The 13,249-nt window shown below is 43.0% G+C and overlaps 1 protein-coding gene across 3 annotated transcripts in view; it reads right to left on the bottom strand.

The window, feature by feature from the left end:
* LOC306927151 (arf-GAP with coiled-coil, ANK repeat and PH domain-containing protein 2-like) overlaps nt 1-9,282 on the bottom strand; it is a 97,021-nt gene extending 87,739 nt beyond the window's left edge. For all 3 annotated transcript variants that reach the window (XM_079506827.1, XM_079506828.1, XM_079506829.1), the window contains exon 1: nt 8,842-9,282. In XM_079506827.1, coding sequence (XP_079362953.1) covers nt 8,842-8,894 — 53 coding nt within the window. In that variant the 5' untranslated portion in view covers nt 8,895-9,282. The remainder of the gene's footprint in view (nt 1-8,841) is intronic.
* Nucleotides 9,283-13,249: the final 3,967 nt, after the last annotated feature.

The raw sequence follows: 13,249 nt of genomic DNA, 5'->3' as shown, positions 1-13,249 counted from the left end.
ATCGCCCCAGAGCAGCATCATGATTAGCGCGGCTCGGATTAATGTTTTAAATAATAGGCTATAAACATGGCATTTTATGCAATTCTGAGCATAAATACCACTAATAACCCTGTGTGCGTGCACGTGTACCGCGGATTATCATGTTATGTAGGCTGTTTCTACAATGAGAGGCCTATATGGATGCTAGCTGCGGAAGCTAACGGAGGCAAAAAAAAAAAAGGTAATTTAATATTTTTAATTAAATCATTTTTAATCAAATCGCATGCATCTCGTGGATGGCTCAGATGGAATTAATAACTTTCCACAAGATATCTCGAGGATAGCACAATTTGAAATTTGCACCCTATGGCCAGAAGTATAATGAAGTCTGTGTGTTTGACTAGGGTTTGACTTGCTGAATTCCTTCCTACAATGCCCATAATGCTTTGGTGCACTGCCCCTCCTTGTGGAGAGGGAGGAGGCTGTGTGGAGGTGTGACTTGTAGTCCAGGAAGGAAGTGAGATCACATTTTAGACCACTAAAATATCTAATAACACATATTCCGCACATCAAACCCCCAGGAAAGTGTGTCTTGTGTCCTAAACATCCTTAAAATAACATCTGGTTGCAAAAAGGGTGAAGTGGGTTAAGAAGAAACTTTTTAATAATAAATACCACAGTTGCAATTCTACGCATTAGATCTTCTCAACTAAACAGGTTTCTGTTGCTCAATAAGAAATCACAATATTTAGCACTTTATGTTTCAACACATTGTTGCTGAAAAATCTTTTCTCAAAAATCTTGAGTCCACCATCACCAACTGAACTTATCACCTAAAAGTCAGGCAAAGGCTGCCTCATTCAAGCACTGGAGTTATCCACACACCTTGGTATGTAACCAACTCATGCAGTATGAAAGCTGATATTCAAGGCAGCTTCGTTTCATCTTCTCTCTCTTTCAGCTTCTCTGTCGTTGAGACCCAAACATAAGATACTGCAGTGGTTTCCACAAAGTCAGCTGCACAATTAGAGAGGCATGCCATGAAGGAAGTGTGCTTTCATCTTTCTGTGTATTCAATACAAATATTCAAAGCATAGCTCACTTTTTGTCTGACCTGGATCTAGGGGCAACGGTTTGGAGATTGCTGTGGAAGCTGTTGGACAAGATGGGGGGGGGGGAGACCTTTTGGAAAGGGAAGAGAGGGAGAAAGCCGCACTGAACGACGGTGCTGCAAACTGCAAATCATTTCATGCTCCTTTGCCAGTCAGTACAGCTTTTCCTAAACACCTCTCAGGACTTTCTTTTAAGTTTTGAGAGGCCAGAAAAATTCATGCACACAGGACATTTTGCCACAGAAAATGTTTTCAAATGCTAAGAAAACGAAATTCCTTCAGCTTTTGTTGCACACCGCCAAGCGCTATAGAGTCGCTATAACAGTCTCTGCAGAGTTGGAGAGACAGGGAGACCCCTGGTACTGAATAATCACTCAATAGGAATGAATACTATGGTTTATAGAGATATTCCCATAGTATTATATTATTTAACACTTATCTTAACAAAAAGATAACTTAAACCACCTTTTAATGTCTTCCTGGCAGACTCCCAAACACTTCTCACCACTGTGATGCAGTACAGTGTTATCTCCACGTTTCATTGCAGAGTCATAGACGATTGAGCCCATATGTTGTGATAAACGTGGTGATGTCTGATAAGTAGGTGCCTGCCTGGGGGCGAGGAGAGATGCAGGTTAGGTATTCTGTTGTCTCCATGAAGGGATCCTGACCAAACACCCTATATCGTACTCCTCATCTAAAAAGAAAGAGCGTTTGTCGCCAGAGTGCCAGACGGGCCAGGGGGAGGTATGTGGAGAGGAGGCCATCATCCGCTGAGCTCCAGCCGTCACACAACTCATTCCAACAGGCAGCAGGAAGATGCGGTCATAATACCATGCTGTTATGATAGTGTCGTATCGCATGGTACATTTGTTTTTACTTTTAGTAACAACTAGTGACCTCCTCAGTCTGGCACCTGCAGTGTTGTCAGTGCTTTGCCTTGTCGATTCATTTACACAGCAAATAGAACACTGTAACCAAAGCACTGTTAGTGCTATGCTCTCTCTCTTGGTCGTCCTTAGACGAGACCTCAATCCTGATCATCCAGGCAGCACCTGACTATATTGTTGTAGAAGTACTTTTCACCCCTTCATCTTTCTTTACTACGTTCACCTCCGTTTGCTCACTGGCTGGGAGCTCCTGATGTCCCGGTGGCGTATCTTCTAATTCAGCCTTGTTTAAGGTGCTCTGAACAGGATCTTTGGGTCGATATACCAATCTTTCCAAACCGGCTACACAGGGAAAGCCCATAACCATAACCGTGGCAGTGTTAGTGCTATGCCTTACCGATAACCTACAGTGGTAATATAAGCTATAACCCAAGCAGTGTCAGTAACTACTCCCTGAGCTGAACAGGACCTGCACACTGACCTCCGCATTACAGGCCATCCAAGGTCTTGCTGCTGTAATCTATGCATCAAAGCTTTCCTTCTTGAAACAAAGCCTGTGTAGGAGGGCTGAGGAGAAAAGCAGAGAGGAAACGGCTGAGCGAGATTACTAGCTTTGTCTCGGAATGTTTTTTTTTTTTAAACGCAAATTGAGGAGCCCAAACATCCCGGGTTCAGATCCGTTTTGGGTGTGAGTGAGAGCGAATGTAGGGGCTATATAAAGATGCATGTGTGGTATGGAATGGAGACTAGAATTGCCCATGGAGAAGAAAAAAAAACACTCAGCGAGTGACTGGTGAACCACATCAGTGGGAGCGAGAGGCCAAGTCAGCAGCAGCACCAAGGGAATGTTTGGGTCCTCGTTCTCTTTCCGTTGACCAGGATCACGCACAGGCAGGCTCATTCTAAAGGTTAATGTGCATTTTGTTGCACGGCCCTTTCAAAGTGCCGTTTGGCAAACACATTTCAACTGGAATAAACCGTTGCTTGTGAATAAACTGTTTTTCCAGTGCTGCACTATTGAAATGAGACTACACTACTAAATTACAAATCATACGATAAAATGCTATAAAGATAAGAGCAATATCATAAACAAATTATGTGAATGACGTATCCTTATGCCTTGCTTGCAGACCCGACCCGTATTGTACAGTATGTACAGCTTACTTGTAAGCTGTTAAATGAAGCACTAGAGAACCGACACATCAATGCTACTACACGTGGAGACAAGTCATTCTTTTGCAGTGATTCACACAGCAACAGCATATCTAAAGACTGTGCACCGTTTGGCAACTACGGTAGACATTCATGTACCGTAGTAGTGAGGCACCTCTACAGGTTAGTCATCTTCCACACATTCAACATAATGGAATCCTCTGTGGTGTCACTAGTATCAGTGCTTGAAAGATTCAAAAGGCATAACACTACAGCATGTGATCTGAAAGGAGGACATTTCAGGTCGTCTCTTACAAATGGTATAATTAGGTTTAGATTTCTTCCATCACATGATGCAGCTCACGGCATATTTGAAACCATTTTCAAAGCAAGCCATTAAAGAAAAGATGGTCTAGTCTAGTATATGCATGATATGGCCCATGCTGGGGCGACTGTGGCTCAAGAGGTAGAGCAGGTCGTCCAATGATCCATGGGTCGGCGGTTCAAATCCCGGCTCCTCCTGTCTACATGCCGAAGTGTCCTTGGGCAAGACTTGCTGGTTGGTACCTTGCATGGCTTCCGCCGCAATCGGTGTATGAATGTGTGTGTGAATGGGTAAATGTAATGCACAATCTATGTAAAGCGCCTTGGATAAAGGCGCTATATAAATGCACCATTTACCATTTATGTTGTGCATAGACAATATTGATGATGGTCCTACGATCTCAATCTCTAGACCGAGACGTACATCAGGGTCTCTGTCTTCCTCCTGCATCTGTTATTCTGTTCTACACCAACTGCATTCCCTCTCCTATCATACACATCACATTAGGTGTTGCTCTTCATGGCATCATTTCAGGATGTTTACACATATCTGGTGTCTGATGCTTCATCCAGAAAAAGATGCTGAGGGGGGAATATTTTAAGAGCAGTTTGATCTTTTTTTTTGTCGTTTTGCTTTTTAGACAGACGCGCACACACACTCGTGCGCGCGATCGTCCCCATGTCACCACAGGGCTCAGAACACAGTGGCAGCCAGGAGCAATGCCTGTCGCACAACTAGGGATTCAGTGCCCTGCTCAAGGGCACTGTACATGGATATAGACAGGACAGACACACTTTGGCTGTTGGAGGGATCACATCATCTAACAAACAGGTCACTTCTATTATTAAAGAGCATCGCGCGCGCGCGCACGCGCACACACACACACACACACACACACACACACACACACACACACACACACACACACACACACACACACACACACACACACACACACACACACACACACACACACACACACACACACACACACACACACACACACACACACACACACACACACACACACACACACACACACACACACACACACACACACACACACACACACACACACACACACACACACACACACACACAGTATTTTTTACTCTGTCTATGCATGGAAAATGGAGAGCAGGGCAAGTCTCCAACTAAGCTCTGACGTCTATCCTGTAATTGTTAGAGTGGGGGCAGTGTTGATATGGGGGGAGGGGGGTTCCTGCGGTGGTAAAAACCCACCATTAGATGAACACACTTCTTAGGAACAACATCAGCAAGATGAGATCATCATTTAGAGATCAACACTTGATGGTAACAAAGGAGCGTGGTAAACCTTGCCTCGGTGTGTAGTTGTGGATGTACAGTATGTGTTCGTGTTGGGGGAGCTGTGGTCGTCATTCAGCTGCGGTAACTAGGAAGAATCATGTTTGGTAATACAAACAAAGTGCTTCTACAATGGACCATGTCCTCTATGGCCACACCCAATAACTCTGACTGAGGATCCTCTCCATTGCCACTGCTCACTGTTACAGAGACAGTAAGACACGCCCCCTCCATCAGAGCAGGAAACTATATTTCTCTTCTCTCCAACCTGCAACAGCAGCTGGTTAATTAATCTAAAAATTCCATAGAAAACTCTATTTTTGGTCAGGAAACAGACTTTTTCCTCACCTTGCCAGTTGCCACAGTGGTTTGTTTACCCCAAATTCCCAAACTGTTTCCACCGTTCCAAATAGAATAAAATCACACCCGTGTGAAGTGAGGGGCGCTCTTATCATCGTACATCATCTCATTCCGGCCAATTACAATTTGCGTCCTCACCTTCGTCATCAATGTTTGTGTTACGCAATGTTTGCACTCAAAATTGTCCATTCATTGTCAATGGCATTTAATGTTTGTGTTAGGACAAAAATTGGGTTACACACACCAAAAGCTGGACATAGGAGGGGCCCCTCAAACATTATAACAGGTCCTCTGAGTGACGGTTGGTTACCTGCCAAAGTAAAGAAGTAAAGCTTACCACCCACAGCCTTAATTTACAAGCATCTGGCTGATTCCTGGTGGTATGGTAATGTCCCACCCTGCCCTCAAACCTAAATACGTCATCAACCTCCAGACACAACAATTTGATGAAATACAACTAGGACAGTGCTGGGCCTGGCAGCAGTAGAGTCTTAAGGTCCTCACACACAGGGAGCATTTATTACCCGTGTACTGAAGCACTTAACAAACTGGCTGGGCAAATTGATATCCAAGCCTTTATTTCAAAGTACAACTTTTGTCAATATTATTTAGCTATGAGGAACATGTCATGTTTTTGATTACATTGGGCCAATGGAGGACTAAAGTAGACCCCTACATGTACGTGCACATGCACGCACATACGCACGCACGCACAATGTTACAAAAGTATTGTACACTGATGTAAAATATCCCAACAAAATTCTAAGTGTTGCAATATCCCTTAACCATTTGAATACACGCTGCCAATTAATGCCCTTATTAATAACCAAATATAGACTGTTTGCAATTAATTAACCTTTAGCTAGCCAGGCAAGCCTCCAATGGGAAAGTAATCCATGACCTACGTATGTCTTTCTGAGTGCTCTGTTACAGCAGCTCCAGGGGATGTCAGTGACTCAGGGCAACTAGCCGCTCGACGCTGATACCATTTTGTCCCATGACTTCATATCGTGGAACTCTGCCAAGATCAGTCACAGCAAAACCAATTAGGACTAACGATGATGTTAACGTTGTTAAAGAGAACAGTGAAGACAAGGGGGAAATCTTACAGCTAAACTTGCGTCAGTACAGTGTGTCTCTTTTTTAATCACAATATATTGTGTTTTAGGCTTGTTAAGCCATTTATTGACAACGTTTTGCCCTCCAACAATTCAAAGCTATGGTCCAAATGAGGAGAAAAGAGACTAAACCAATTCCACACATCTATCCTTTGCTATAATAAGTAACCACTAACTCCATATGAGAAAAGAACTATACAGGCTAGCAGAAACTTGCCATTCTCTGATCGCCTATTTTACCTTCTTGGAAAGTTCTGTTATAGGCTTATTCCATCAAGAAAATAGACGCCAGATAAGCTATACAGTTCTGGGAAGAGAAGCCATAATCCAAATCATCTGAAGGGAATTTCAAAGTGCATACTTGAAAAGGGGCCAGTAAAACTCCATTATACTGTACAAATCCAGCATCTCTGAGATTAAAAACCAGATCACTTTTTGCACAAGCATCTTGCTGCATACAGGATCCATAGTCACATATGACTTCCCATCTAAAACAGGGATGAGAGGGGTTAAGAAATGTTGGGTGTACCAAATTACCACTTGAAATAAACCCTCTCCACATTTGGGGGCTCCATAGTCTCTGGCACACAGTTGAAAGTAAAAACACCAAAATGGAAACAGATGTGCGAGCGTTATATGGATGTGGAGTTGGTCCACTCCACACTCATATAGTCCTATTTGTATCTATTTTCTCTTTCACAGGATTCCATTCTCTGTGTGAATCCTACTATTTCCATAAACTGTACTTTGTCAGCGGTCCTGACTCCTGACATAATGGTTCAATGCTGGGTCGCCGTCACTGCAGTCGACTCGATATGAACATCAACAAATAAAGTGTTTCTAAGTGGGATTCTTTCGTCCCTCGTCTCTCTCTCCTTCCTCTGCCAAAGCATATAATATCCTCTCCACGGAGAGGATACAGGCGATGGTGGTCAAAGTGGAAAACTCTTGTGTTTTCCTAAGAATCTTTGGTCAGTCCGACTCCTGACCCGCTGTGAACTTTGAGTGGACACTGAGGTTGGACCACTCTGACTGATGACTTTCGCAAAAGGTCAACTGTCGCTAGAGACCTGGAAAATAAAATAGCCTGACGCCATATGAGCCTGACTGTCAGCTCGGTTGCAGAGCCATCTGGGAACCAACTTCCTGACCAACAGACGCACACTCCATCTCAACAAGATGGAGAGCAGACTCAATGTTATGACTGGAAAGAGAGTAGAAGTAGACGGACGACTTTCCAAGCGGGAGGGCAGACAATGCCTGTTTATATGCTATTGCATACAACGCCAACATTTTGGAGACTGAAATCTTAGCTCTCTAAAAGCATGAAAAATGTTGTACATCCAGGGGTATATTACTAATACAGTGAATCATCTGAACTCCCATACCAAAAATCTACTGTATTTGACTTGTTCGGTCTGACGTGGCCGCTTGAGGATTGCAACCCCATATCCCACCTGACCTGGCCCTTCCTGTTACCTCACTAAAAAGGAAGAGTGCATGCCTTCTTGGGGACGCAAGGGGGTGGAGTGACATCACTCCTGGAAGCGTCAAAGAGGATGTTTCCGCCAACGAACGTTTCAGCTGATTTGGGGGACGCACGCGCGCCTTTGTTCATCGCCACCATTCGAAGCCGACTCTGGCGGAAATGGCCTCATCGAGGGAAAGAAAATACCCCTCTTTCCATTTTCCTGCAAACAACTTTCTAACATCTGCTCCTCGTTTTGTGTGAGGGAGGGTGACGCTGTAGGCGATAGGGAGGAAGGGGAATGGGCGCACTCTCTCAAAGCTTGGAAAACCATCTCAGACCTTCTACAACAGAGGGGTCAGGGGTGTAGCAACTCATAATGTATGAGCCCTTATTACATTATGAGCAGTTATTACATTACACAATGTACATTGTACAACATAATATACTTATGCACCTTTAAGCCTCATATGTGACACATGGACCGTGAACGTAAACTGTTTATTACAATGTGCTTGGGTAAACAATTTGGTGCAATGTCATTCTAACCAAAAGTTTGAATCTCAGAATTAGGGGTCTTAGGAATAAGCTTGACATAGACCCTTCCGGAACCCTGTAGCCTCTACCTTTTTTGTATCCCAAATACAAAAAAGGTATTACATTAAATACCCTACATATAGGGTTCCGAAAGTGTCTAAAGCTTGACAGTGAAATGACAGTTCATGAAAAAAAGTTGACAGCTCCAACCAAACAATATTTTACAATATCCAGAGAATGGATGAATGCAGGGCAACAGTCTGCTCCCCTGCGTTAATTTCCAATCTGTACATCTTTTATAGTCTACCAACAGGCACTGCACGAGCTGATTATTACTGTATGTGGTCACTGGTCAAACCAAAGTGTCAACTTGTATTATTTCGCAACTTAACCCATTGCCTTGACAGTCCCATAGCTCTTCTTTAGACAAAAATAGAAAACTGGCAAGTAGGCGACCAGCCGATTAGCTCGCTGAGCAGCTAGCTGGGACAATGTGGGACACCTTTGCCCCCAACTAAATATTAATAAATAAATAAGCAAACAGGAGAGAACAAAGCCCCGTTCTGACACTCACCTGAATCTCGGAGAATCCTTCAGGCATTCCTCGAATTCCACAGTTATCTTCATGTTGTCTTGTTGTCAAACCACAGACTGGAGCACTTTGATGAAGGACTGTAATAATCCAGGCTGAGTAGCTGAGTAGTTAGCCTGCCCTGCTAACACACATACACGTTACACACACACACAGTCACTCACACATACACTGGGCTCCTGGCTCCAATCCGGGTCCAGCGCCTGACTGACTGACTGTCACACACAGCTAGCCAGCTAGCCTGTGTGGCTAGCCTGCTAAAATAACAATCACGACAACACAACCACCACATACACAACTGAAGGGTAAACGCGTGGTAGCTAAAACCCCCTAAATGTGTTCTTGGAAGCAGCGGGCGCAGTGAGAACAGCGAGCGCTAGCTATGTCATAGCAGCTATAGTGGGAGGAGAGGAGAGGCTCTGGCTTTTCTTTCACACAAATGAAACCACTACGCGCACACGGACTCTACGTCCCATAGCCCGACGGGACGGGACAGTCCGCCGCACTGTGATTGGTTACTTTGTGTTTGGGACGAGAGTTGAACTCTTTCATGTGTGAAGGTGAAGGAGCGCCGGGACCCGTCCGGGACCCACTTTGGGGTCGTTTAATTATGCGCGCGTGCGGCGTGCGTGCGTGCATGTGTGTGTGTGTGTGTGTGTGTGTTCTATTTTATAATTTATTTTCCATTTTCCAAGACAGAGGGAGATAACCAGCCAGGGTTTATTTGATCTAATCTCAGATTTGATAAAGATTAGATAAAATAACCCCCCTTTAATTTCAAGGACCCACAGTTTGACATGAATTAGGCTACAGACCCCCATTTAATGGCATTTCTATCTGGGACCCTACTTTATACAGTAAAATCAATGTTAATTTAACTCTGAGAGTGTACAAATTTAGAGAAACATTTAGAGACGTACAAATAGACATTTCTATATAGACAAAGAACAGAACAGGAATTCATCATAATGGAGGTAAAAAGGGAAAAGAAACATATACAGTGTGGGGAAAAAGGGGGGGGGGATTCAGATTTTACGGGGGCCAGTTTCGAATTGCAGCCATCCGTAGGTGCCCTTTGAGAGCGGTTTTGAAGGAGTCAAGGGATTTGCATGTCTTAATGACTGTTGGTAGGGCGTTCCACATTTTGGTGGCATAGGAGCGAAAATAATTGAGTCCCTTGTTTGTGCCAAATCTGGGTTGTACATGGTTCATTGCACTCCCTCTGGTGTTGTGGGTGTGGACTTTGTTAACATTAAGGAAGTATCTAGACAGGTACATGGGTATCTTGGTGGTGTATCGAATCTTGTGGACCAGACCCATTGCAAGATGCTGTACTCTGTCGTCGACCCTAAGCCATTTTCAAATCAAATGTAGTCGAGTGAAAGTCAAGTATCCAAAGTATCCATGGCGGTTGTCAGGCTGTAGTGGAAAGTAACTAAGTACAAAGTATTGTAGCCTACTTAAGTACAATTTTGAGGTATGTGTACTTGAGTATTTTCAATTTCCAATACTTTTACTTCTACATCTCAGATGCAAATACTCCACTACACTTTAGTTACTAGTTAGATTTTGATTATTACAAAACATAACATTAACCACTTTAGCCCTCTAAAAATTAAGGCCATTTGAAAATAGCAGATCTACAAGCTCACAATGTGTCGCATAAAGATTTGTATATATTTGAAAACGTATAATGCTACATTCAGTAGGCCTATAATAAACTTTTGGTACTTTAGGTACATTTTTATGCCAATATTTTTGTACTTGTTACTCAAGTACATTTTCAATTCTGGACTTTTGTAACAAAGTATTTCTATATTGCAGTATTGAATGATATCTTTACTTAAGTAAAACACAAGTAGGACTACTTTTTCTACTACTAGAGCACCGTTCATGATCCAGTTGGAAATGCCAGGCCAGGCAGTAGCTCTGACCCATAGCTCTAATGCGTTAGCTATGGACCAGAGCTAGCCAGGCAGTAGACAGAAAGTTAATCATTGATTTTTACTCTCCCCTACTCGTCCATTCATGGTTTAAGGTGTCACTAGTCACGGCCACACAGCCAACTCAAGGTATGGCCACTGAGCCAACTTGGGGACCCAACGCAAGGACAACACAAGAGACGGTCACGGCCACACAGCCAACTCAAGGTACGGCCACGGAGCCGACTTGGGGACCCAACGCAGCTCCTCCAAGGAAAACAAACAAATTAACGGAGCTGAACGTGAATCCCCCCCACCGCCCACCCCTTTTTTTCCCCTCACTGTATATGTTTATTTTCCCTTTTTACCTCCTTTATGATGAATTCCTGTTCTGTCTATAGAAGTGTCTATTTGTACGTCTCTAAATGTTTTGATGATTTGAACATGGTGGACCCTATTGGAAACAAGTGTAATGCTTAATTGGGTCGTCCACTCACAGTTAACAGCCTTTGTATTGAGTTTGTGCTTGAAATGTACTGTAATTCTGCAAACTGTTAATAAATTCTTCAATCAATCAATCAATCAACACATTAGTCAAACGTTTCTAATTTGTGAGATCACATTATGAAAGGTCCGAGAAAAGGTCATGCAATTAATTTAATAAGTATAATTTCCAAATTCCAGGGATGAATCCCATGATCCCCATCAGTAGTGAGACTACTGACAAAGTCAGTGTTTGACGAGTAATGTGTTCAATCAGAGCGGATACGAAACGGACACAGTGGCAGCAGTGTACAATTAGCACTAATTAATTACAGCGACGTTATCGTCAATGTGAACTGCAGAGCCAGGTGCAGAACAGGATTGCAGATTTGTTGTAAACTGCTGCCGCCTGGTGGCCAAAAGGAGCCATTGTCTTCTCAAAATGGTCTGCTCACACTTTGTATTACCTCCCATGAAAGGGGAATTTGGAGAAAATGTGTTTCTTGTTTCTTAGTTTAGTTTATTACACAGTAGAAACAGCACACGGGTGTACAACTGTACATCAATAGGCAATGTCTTGCCTCATATAATGTGCCTGTGGAGTCCATACAATTGGTTAAATCACCAAGACGTAAGGTCAAACCTATAATCTTTTAATGAATGTCACAAGGCAGTAAAACCCAGAAAACCATCTGCCCACAGACGAAAATAAGTTGTTCATTGTTTTAATGGGAGACAGAAATGTTACACACATCCTTATGAAAGAACATGCAAATTTAAAATACAAAAAAAAAAAAACACATCCCATTATTTGGAGACCAAAATAAGTGACAGGGTTGCGGGTCAAATGATCATTACTTCCATCATCCTTGAAAAAATCAATTATGCTAGGAATATCTCCAACCAAATGCAAGGCGGTGAAACCGTGAGGCTGCACATGGACGAGAGAAGGAAGATAGCCTACACAACATCCTGAGTGTTCATTTAACTCTTAAGGGACATTGACTCAAACATTTAAATATCCCATATCAAGTCCGTTTTTACACTTTCAGAGATAGACTTTTAGAGACTTAGGACTTTGCCATGCATTCATTTTTTACGTACATATACAGTACAACAATACAGAGGCGGCACATTGTCCAGGTCAGAAGTCATAACTCTGGAGTCGGTGTCAGTCCATTTGCAATGTCTTTTTTCTTTTTGTCATAAAAAAAAAACAGAAGACAAAGCAACTAGGACTCATTTCTATGCAAGTGATTTGCAGTAGTTATCCCTCACTGTTGTTCACACACTAGAAAATACACAACCAAGACAAGGCTGGAACTGAAGGGATAGCAAGAAGTACAGAATTTTCAATTACTGTAAATGCACATCCTGGGGTGGCGGGGGATTAAATCTAATAGGTTGTGATTGGGTAGCCAGTTATGGCCAGTGTGCTGACCAGGGCACATTAACACATCTGCATTCTGTCTCAGCAAACTTCCCAGAAATCATAAGAGTGTATTTCACAACTTAGATGCATTTAAACCATAGCTAACACATTTTTTTAAAAACAACAAATGGATGTGTGCAAAGAAATCTCCAAAATTATATTATGTGAAACTAGAAATGGAAAATGGTAACCTATACACACCGGACTCACTGGTACACGACCAATATCTGAAATGGACATTTCAATCCAACATGGATGTATGTCGTGGCAACAGTGGCGGACAGAGTTCTCAAGCACAGTAGGTCTACTTCAGTCCAAGTATATATAACCTGACTCCGCCAGATGGGGCAGCAGAGAGTACACCGAGTTCCCACCCAGTGTACTCTCTGCTGCCCCATCTGGCGGAGTCAGGTTAAGTATATACTCCTGGTCAAATATTACTCAACTACAAGTGAAAGTTGTGCAGTCAAATTTGTACTAGAGTTAAAGCACTGGAGCACTTTAAAGATGGAGGGCCGTGATTTCTGTACTTTTTCTGTTTTGTTATGCGTCT

Source organism: Electrona antarctica (assembly GCF_951216825.1).
Source record: "Electrona antarctica genome assembly, chromosome: 7".
Lineage (NCBI taxonomy): Eukaryota > Metazoa > Chordata > Actinopteri > Myctophiformes > Myctophidae > Electrona > Electrona antarctica.
Note: the sequence above shows the minus strand (reverse complement) of the source record. Positions and strands in the feature narration are given on the sequence as shown.